The sequence below is a fragment of the Perca fluviatilis genome, chromosome 1, assembly GCF_010015445.1.
Source record: "Perca fluviatilis chromosome 1, GENO_Pfluv_1.0, whole genome shotgun sequence".
In the NCBI taxonomy this organism is placed as follows: Eukaryota; Metazoa; Chordata; class Actinopteri; order Perciformes; family Percidae; genus Perca; species Perca fluviatilis.
In genome coordinates, this window is record NC_053112.1 from 5,793,964 (window position 1) to 5,803,538 (window position 9,575).

The 9,575-nt window shown below is 43.3% G+C and overlaps 1 protein-coding gene and 1 long non-coding RNA gene across 8 annotated transcripts in view; one reads left to right on the top strand and one right to left on the bottom strand.

The window, feature by feature from the left end:
* The window catches only part of LOC120563981, a 2,150-nt gene extending 349 nt beyond the window's left edge, over positions 1–1,801 (bottom strand). Inside the window, exons 1-6 of one of the 6 annotated variants that reach the window (XR_005640049.1) lie at positions 1,714–1,801; positions 1,377–1,442; positions 921–1,340; positions 496–879; positions 214–443; positions 1–175 (exon numbers count right to left, since the gene is read on the bottom strand). The exon at positions 1–175 is cut by the window's left edge and continues 349 nt beyond it. This is a non-coding gene — a long non-coding RNA (uncharacterized LOC120563981). Of the gene's footprint in view, positions 444–495; positions 880–920; positions 1,341–1,376; positions 1,443–1,503; positions 1,538–1,618; positions 1,639–1,713 lie in introns of those variants that run through there. The other 5 variants (XR_005640040.1, XR_005640047.1, XR_005640048.1 and 2 more) reach the window with 5 other exon arrangements.
* LOC120563910 (dynein regulatory complex subunit 4-like) overlaps positions 1–9,271 on the top strand; it is a 12,938-nt gene extending 3,667 nt beyond the window's left edge. For both annotated transcript variants that reach the window (XM_039808416.1, XM_039808423.1), the window contains 6 exons: positions 2,456–2,661; positions 3,371–3,538; positions 4,202–4,288; positions 5,069–5,278; positions 8,026–8,091; positions 9,036–9,271. In XM_039808416.1, coding sequence (XP_039664350.1) covers positions 2,456–2,661; positions 3,371–3,538; positions 4,202–4,288; positions 5,069–5,278; positions 8,026–8,091; positions 9,036–9,170 — 872 coding nt within the window. In that variant the 3' untranslated portion in view covers positions 9,171–9,271. The remainder of the gene's footprint in view (positions 1–2,455; positions 2,662–3,370; positions 3,539–4,201; positions 4,289–5,068; positions 5,279–8,025; positions 8,092–9,035) is intronic.
* The last annotated feature ends 304 nt before the right edge of the window (positions 9,272–9,575 follow it).

Below are 9,575 nucleotides of genomic sequence, written 5' to 3' on the forward strand. Positions count from 1 at the left end.
TACTGCACCTTAATCACCTCTATATACTGCACCTTAATCACCTCTATATACTGCACCTTAATCACCTCTATATAATCACCTCTATATACTACACCTTAATCACCTCTATATACTGCACCTTAATCACCTCTATATACTGCACCTTAATCACCTCTATATACTGCACCTTAATCACCTCTATATAATCACCTCTATATACTACACCTTAATCACCTCTATATACTGCACCTTAATCACCTCTATATACTACACCTTAATCACCTCTATATAATCACCTCTATATACTGCACCTTAATCACCTCTATATACTGCACCTTAATCACCTCTATATACTGCACCTTAATCACCTCTATATACTGCACCTTAATCACCTCTATATACTACACCTTAATCACCTCTATATACTGCACCTTAATCACCTCTATATACTGCACCTTAATCACCTCTATATAATCACCTCTATATACTGCACCTTAATCACCTCTATATAATCACCTCTATATACTACACCTTAATCACCTCTATATACTGCACCTTAATCACCTCTATTTACTGCACCTTAATCACCTCTATATACTACACCTTAATCACCTCTATATACTGCACCTTAATCACCTCTATATACTGCACCTTAATCACCTCTATATACTGCACCTTAATCACCTCTATATACTACACCTTAATCACCTCTATATACTACACCTTAATCACCTCTATATACTACACCTTAATCACCTCTATATACTGCACCTTAATCACCTCTATATACTGCACCTTAATCACCTCTATATACTGCACCTTAATCACCTCTATATACTACACCTTAATCACCTCTATATACTACACCTTAATCACCTCTATATACTGCACCTTAATCACCTCTATATACACACCTTAATCCCTATATACACCTTAATCACCTCTATATACTACACCTTAATCACCTCTATATACTACACCTTAATCACCTCTATATACTACACCTTAATCACCTCTATATACTGCACCTTAATCACCTCTATATACTACACCTTAATCACCTCTATATACTGCACCTTAATCACCTCTATATACTACACCTTAATCACCTCTATATACTACACCTTAATCACCTCTATATACTACACCTTAATCACCTCTATATACTACACCTTAATCACCTCTATATACTACACCTTAATCACCTCTATATACTACACCTTAATCACCTCTATATACTGCACCTTAATCACCTCTATACTACACCTTAATCACCTCTATATACTACACCTTAATCACCTCTATATACTACACCTTAATCACCTCTATATAATCACCTCTATATACTGCACCTTAATCACCTCTATACTACACCTTAATCACCTCTATATAATCACCTCTATATACTACACCTTAATCACCTCTATATAATCACCTCTATATAATCACCTCTATATAATCACCTCTATATACTACACTTAATCCCTCTATATACTACACCTTAATCACCTCTATATACTACACCTTAATCACCTCTATATACTACACCTTAATCACCACTCATATAATACCTTACTCTATATACTGCACCTTAATCACCTCTATATACTACACACCAATCACTCTATATACTGCACACTAATCACCTCTATATACTACATAATCCTCTATATACTCACCTTAATCACTTCTATATACTACACTTAATCACCTTATATACTACACCTTAATCACCTCTATATACTACACCTTAATCACCTCTATATACTACACCTTAATCACCTCTATATACTACACCTTAATCACCTCTATATACTACACCTTAATCAACTCCTATAATCACCTCTATATACTACACCTTATCTCTATATACAATATATTTCTATATACTCCACCATACATCCTTATTATCACCTCTATATCACACTCACCTCTATTCTTTCCCACTTATATACTCCTTTTCCCTACCTATATTATCTCTTAACCTCTATATATCCTCTTATCCCTACTCTATCCTCTACCCTTATACCTAATCATATACTTTTCTTTTATAATTTATCTTTCACCTCTTCTTCTTTGGGATAGTAGGATAGTGTACATTTTACTATTATTACTTCTAATCTTATTTTTTCTATTGCATTTCTTTTTAATGTGTGTTTTCTTATTTGAGTGTCGGTGTCTGTGTGTCTCTGGTGTGTCTGTGTGTTTGTGTGTCTGTCTATCTATATATCTATTTGTGTATCTGTGTATATATGTGTGTGTGTGTCTCTGTGTGTGTGTGTGTGTGTGTGTGTGTGTGTGTGTGTGTGTGTGTGTGTGTGTGTGTGTGTGTGTGTGTGTGTGTGTGTGTGTGTGTGTGTGTGTGTGTGTGTGTGTGTGTGTGTGTGTGTGTGTGTATAAATGTCCCCAGTGTGGGATCCATGAAGTCTATCTTATCTTACCTTCTAACAGTTTCCCCGTGTTGCTGTTCAAACAGAAATTGAGGTGAAGTATCGCAAGAAGATGCAGTCGATGATCGACGCGGAGGGCAAGAGGCGGCGTGCCGAGGTCAACGAGATCGAGGACCGGATGAAAGGCCGCGTGGTGGCGCTGATGGAGGAGCACGACCGAGCGCTGCGTGGCGCCGAGGAGTACTACTCAGCTGTTCAGACCAAACTGCTGGCCGACCAGAAGCTGCTCAAGGTACCAGACGTTCCACAGAGACAGGACAGGCTCAGTGGATGGGCTGTGTGTGTGTGTGTGTGTGTGTGTGTGTGTGTCTGTCTCTGGTGTGTCTGTCTCTGGTGTGTCTGTCTCTGGTGTGTCTGTCTCTGGTGTGTCTGTCTCTGGTGTGTGTGTGTGTGTGTGTGTGTGTGTGTGTGTGTGTGTGTGTGTGTGTGTGTGTGTGTGTGTGTGTGTGTGTGTCTGTCTCTGGTGTGTCTGTCTCAGGTGTGTGTTAGTGTGTCTGTGTCTCTGGTGTGTGTGTTTGTGTCTCGGTGTGTGTCTTCGTGCTTGTCTCAGGTGTGTGTCTGTGTGTCTGTCTCTGGTGTGTTGTGTTTTGGTGTGTGTGTGTGTGTGTGTGTGTGTGTGTGTGTGTTCTCGGTGTGTGTCTGTGTGTGTGTGTGTCTCTATATATATTTATGCGCCATGTGGTTTGTGTGTGTGTGTGTTTGTGTTCTCGGTGTGTGTGTGTGTGTGTGTGTCTCTATATATATTTATGCGCCGTGTGGTTTGTGTGTGTGTGTGTGTGTGTGTGTTCGCGGTGTGTGTGTGTGTGTGTGTGTGTCTATATATATTTATGCGCCGTGTGGTTTGTGTGTGTGTGTGTGTGTTTGTGTTCTCGGTGTGTGTGTGTGTCTCTATATATATTTATGCGCCGTGTGGTTTGTGTGTGTGTGTGTGTGTGTGTCAGGAGGAACTTGCGGAGGCGACCAAGCGCCAGGCGCGAGTGGACCGAGAGCTCTCAGCAGCCGAGCAGGAGAACAAGCGTCTGAGCGCGTCCCTGCAGGACGTCCAGCGGAAGCTGCCCGAGCTCCGCAAACAGCTGGACGACCACAACCGGGCCAAGGCCAAGATGGCGGTGCGTTCAGAAAGCGACTTTAAGCGTCTCGATCTTAAGTTTTTATATCAGAATTTGGGTTTCCTTCAACCAAACTGTCAAAGTAAATAACGTGGATGGTTCCATACAACGCTCTTCACTAGGGCTGTGTGTATTGGCAAGAATCTGGCGATACGTTCTTAGGCACTGTTAGGCACAGTTAGGCCTTGTTAGGCACTGCTAGGCACTGTTAGGCCTTGTTAGGCACTGCTAGGCACTGTTAGGCACTGTTAGGCCTTGTTAGGCACTGCTAGGCACGGTTAGGCCTTGTTAGGCCTTGTTAGGCACTGCTAGGCACTGTTAGGCACTGTTAGGCACTGTTAGGCCTTGTTAGGCACTGCTAGGCACTGTTAGGCCTTGTTAGGCACTGCTAGGCACTGTTAGGCCTTGTTAGGCACTGCTAGGCACTGTTAGGCACTGTTAGGCCTTGTTAGGCACTGCTAGGCCTTGTTAGGCACTGCTAGGCACTGTTAGTCTGTCGAGCGGCAAAAGGTGCTTTTGAGTAGCCCGTACTGGGGCAACGCTATGTTATCAGTCAGGGGGGAAAGGACCCCCAAGCCAGCCTCCCCCCCCCCCAGCTATGACGAGTCCCCGACCATGTGTATGCCCAGAGTAACGACTAACTGCTGGTCTTGTGTGTGACAGACGAGCCGAGCTCGAGTGAAGGTGGCCGAGAAGGAGCTGAGAGATCTGACGGTGGAGCACGAGCTGCTGCTGCAGGCTGCAGAGAAGGTCAGCTGGGGGGGGTGTGTGTCTGTGTCTCTGTGTGTGTGTTTGTGTCTCTTTTTGTGTGTGTCTCTGTGTGTGTGTCTGCGTTAGTGTGTGTGTACCTGTTTTACTATATTCGTGGGGTCGAAAAACCGGGGACTACAGTATATTTATGGGGTCTGCACAGCCTCGTGGGGACCAAAATGCTGGACCCCACGAGTTTAAAGGTCTGTTTGAGGGTTAAGACTTGGTTTTAGGACTAGGGTTAGAATTAGGTTAAGGTGAGGGTTAAGGTTAGGCATTTAGTTGTGATGGTTAAGGTTAGGGTAAGGGGCTAGGGAATGCATTATGTCAATGATATGTCCCCACAAAGATAGTAATACAGACTTGTGTGTGTGTCTCTTTGTGTGTGTGTGTGTGTGTGTGTGTGCGTGTGTGTGTGTCTGCGTCTCTGTGTGTGTGTCTCTGTGTGTGTGTCTCTGTGTGTGTGTGTGTGTGTGTGTGTGTGTGTGTGTGTGTGTGTGTGTGTGTCTGCGTCTCTGTGTCTCTTTGTGTGTGTGTGTGTGTGTGTGTGTGTGTGTGTGTGTGTGTGTGTGTGTGTCATTAAACACACAACAGTTTGGATCCTTTACTCTTTCTATAACAGGAGGATTCTTCTTTACTTTTAATACTTTAACTACATTTTCCAGATGATACTTTTACACACTTTTACCGAAGGAACATTTTCTTGAGGGAGTCACCCCCTAAACCCCCCCCCCCCCACCTAACCCCTCCCGCCCCCCCTGTGGTTGTGCGTGTGTTCAGGTCCAGCGGGAGCGGGACGAGCTGCTGAGGTTGCAGACCGAGGCCATCCTGGACGTGCAGCAGAAGAGCGGGCTGAAGGAGCTGCTGCTGGAGAGGAAGCTGGCGGCGCTGGCGGAGACCGTGGAGAAGAAGGAGGCGCAGCTCAGCGTCGCCCTGTCGGCCTCCAACCTCGACCAGACCGCCGGCGCCGGCGCCGCAAACAAACTCGAGGTATGGTTTTTAGTTTTATATCCACGTTTTTTCACGTTTTATTTAGATGGGGACAGACACAAAAAAACAGAGATGAGCTTCAACAGTCATCTGATGTTTGTATCGGAGTGTTTTTTAGCCGAAGCTAATTCTCGACACTTAGTCCCTAGTCGGGCTTTTGGTTACAAATAAAAATACAGATTTACATTATTATTTTTTGGGTTTGGTTTGGTTTATTTATGGATATAGAAAGACAACAAGAGGATCCAAGGGATAGCATGTAAAAGCGAGAAACACTTTTTTCCAACATGGTCCCTGATGTAAGAGAACAGGACATACAACACATGCAAACACATACAGTCCTAAGATTAAAACAATAAAAAATAAAACTACACATCAAAAAAAAAAACAGCTAAAACACCATGACCTACCAAACAATAAATTTCCCTGTCCCCAATCTAGATTTTATTTCCCCCTAATTATCTATTTTATTCCATAAGTAGGCCCTAACTCTGTGTCTAAAATCCCTTTTCGTTACTGCCATTTTGATATGAAGTGGAAGACTATTCCATAAAATAATTCCTGTATAAAAAAATGGATTTTCTGGCTTCGCTATTCACACATGGCACCTTACATGAACGGACACTGGCCCTAGTCTCATGGGCATGTTGAGTATTAAAAATACAATAAAGATGAAATAGAAAGAAATGAAGTGAAAATAGAAGGGAAGTATACAATGAGAGCACAGTGTAAAAACTAAATACGAGAGCAAGATTGTTCCTGAATTAGCCACAATTTGGTATATATATATATATATTTTTTTTAAATGGCTAACGTTGGGATACGTTTCAGAAAAGTTCCATAATTTTGCCCCTTTTTACTGAAAATGCAGTTTGTGCAAATGATGTTCTACGGAGAGGGATGCTACGGTTGCCTTTTAACGCTGCTCTGGTGATGGTTCTGGCACCACTTTGCTGTTTTATGTCATGTTAAAACGTGCATTTAAAAAAAAAATAATAATAAAAAAAATGGGTCGCAATCAGGCGCCTGGTTAGCTCACCTGGTAGAGCGGGCGCCTGTGTGTAGAGGTTTAGCTCCTCAAACGCAGCGGCCGCGGGTTCAACTCCGACCTGCGGCCATTTGCTGCATGTCATTCCTCTCTCTCTCTCTCTCTCTCTCTCTCTCTCTCTCTCTCTCTCTCTCTCTCTCTCTCTCAAAGTCTGAGCTGTCCTATAGAAATAAATAATATAATTAATGAAGAAATTAAAATGTGTCGCAGTTTAGAGCTCATTTGTCTGACGGAATAACAGGCCATCTGTACCGATGTTCTTCCCTTTACCAGTCCTTCCAGGAAAATGCAGAGTTTTTTTTGTGATTGTTGCGGGGCAATAATCCTTGATTATGCGGCACGTTTTCTTAAAAAATGCGATGGAATATGCGATGTGATATTTATGCAATTTTATGCGATGAAATTGCGGGAACTTGCAAAAATGGATTTGATGAGAAAGAGAAAAAGGAGGTGATCCTCCCCCAACACAACAGCTTTTCGATGATGATTACGTCACTTCATAACGTTCCCATGGCAACAGGGGAAAACGGCTGCTCTTGTGTGAAGTAAACGCAACATTTTTTCAACTTTCTGCCGATATATTACGGGACTTTTTTTGCAACGAAAATGCGGGGATTATGACATCATGCGAGCCTCGCGTATTTCGCGTGGAAATCGGCAATTTATGCGGCGAAAGTGCGACGTATTTGAAAAAAATGCGCTTTTTCTGGAGGGACTGGTTTATACACCACGGGGCAATGATGGAGGACTCGGTTCTCTGGACTCGCGGGCTGATGACTTGGACTCTGACTTGAGGATTTATGAAATCGGACCCGAGCATTCGTGCCTAACGCTAGCGGTTGTAGTCTTGCTACGTGTGACCCTGAAAGACCTCCAGTCCTTACATATTCTGACTTTAAGGTTATAGATGGGAGATGGTGTCAGACTTCCAGTGTACGGTAGGCCTTGGTCGACTAATATATTTCTTGATATTAAAACCCTTGTGTGGTCCTTCAGGTCTTGGTGACCCAAAGGACCACACAAGGGTTAATACAGCACCCTAGTGTTTGTTTGTACAGCATTTTGGTCAGCTTAAACTGTTTTAAATGTGCTCTAGAAATAAACTTTACTTACTTTACAAGAGACAGGGTTTAGAGAGCAATTCTCAACAAAGTAAACAAAAGTACATAACCCTTGTTTTGTCCTTTGGGTCACTGGGACCCGAAGGACAACATAAGGGTTTTAAACCTGAAATGGTCTGGCCCCCGGAGTAGTAATTTTAACTTTGCAGGAGCACAACCGGTCATTGCGCTCTTCAAATCAGCGAGTTTTAGAAGTGCAGAGGTCAAGGTATAAACGGTGGGGGGTGGGGTGATGATCAGGCTTTTGCAGTCGCTGCCCCGAGACCCCCCTGATATGCACACTACCACAGATGGAGCGCTTTTTAGGTCCAAACTCAAAACCTGTCGGTTTCGTCTGGCCTTTAATACGTAGCAGCGGTGTGATAGTTTCATTCTTCTGTTTCTGTGTAACCTTTTCTAATTTGACTGTTTTCTATGTTTCATTCTTTCTATTGTATGACATATGTTTCTGATGTTAAGCACTTTGGATACCTGCTGGTTGTTGTAAAGTGCTATATAAATACATTTTGATTGATTGATTGATATTTGTGCGTGAGCTTCAAGAACAAGAGTCTGAAAAGTGTTTTTCCTGCTCGTAGGAAATATTGGCGTCTAAACGAGCGACCATCGACGCCTTGCAGAGCGACCTGGCTCGAGATTGTAAGGTCAGTTTGTGTCTTTAACTGTTCTGAGAGTAAGTCACCGCTGCACAGTCAAAACTCACATTACTTAACGTTTACAGCCCTCGTGTTGTCTCCCGGTCGACCGTGAACTCCTTCCCTCAAAATGTACTTTTTTTTCGGCGCTCCTTTCGAAGCATTTGTCTGTTTTTTTTCCCCAACGTGGCATCGCGTAAACATACACGCCACTGTCGTAAAGCCACGTGGCGTGTTATCTGTACGCATTTTGAGCCGTCAGCGTGTACGTCTACAGCCGATGTAAACATACGCGAGAACGTTACGTACTATCGCGAGAACGTTGCGTGTAAAAACAGAAAGGTTGGGTTTAGGGAAAGAACATTGGGGAAGGATTTATAAAATAAATAAAATAAACTGTTGACAAACGGCAGCGTTTTACTCGTCCGCCACCCCAACAAACCTCTTTACAACTCGCTATGGCGCCATAGCAACATAACGTAGGTCAACGGGCGCCAAACATCTTGATAACACGCCAAAATGGCATACGAATTGGCGTGTCGCACACACACGGCACTCCGTGAGATCAGTCTGCTTTTTTTCACTGTTTTTGTTGGTCAAACCAAATTTTTATAGAAGTATACCAAATCTTTTAGATAAAAAGCAGAAATCATGAATTATTTTGATTAATAGTTGAGATCAGAAGATGTTGGAAAAAAAAGGTGACAAAAAAAATGTAAAAAAAATAAAATAAAAAACGCCAAAAAGTGACAAAAAAAATTGGAATAAAATCGACAAAAACGTCGAAAAAGAACAACAAAATGTTGAAATTTCGACCCAGAACAACCCAAAGTTTGCGGGTCGACTGGAAGACACCGCGAGGGTTAGAAGGAGACTCCACGAAGATGCGTAAAGGCGCCCTTAGGCGTCCCGCTGGGCTGCGTGGTGACACCAGCGTGTGCTGTGACCTGCAGGAGTACGACGGGCTGCTGCGGAGCTGCCAGGAGGAGCTGGAGGCCTCGGGGGGGCCGCTCACCCACTCCTCCTTCAGGCCCTCGGAGCACATCCTCCGGGGACGGACCTCTCTGGGACCGGCCTCCCAGCACTGAACACTGAACCCCTCCATGGGTTACCTACACACACACACACACACATATATATATATACATATACACACACATATACACACACACACACACACACATATATATACATATACACACACCTATACACAGATACACACACACACACACACATACACATATACACAGATACACACACACACACACACACACACACATACACAGATACACACACACACACACACATATATACATATACACACACCTATACACAGATACACACACACACACACACACACACACACACACACACACACACACACACACACACAAATATATATATACACAACACCTATACACAGATACACACACACACACACACACACACACACACACATATACACAGATACACACACACACACACAATATACA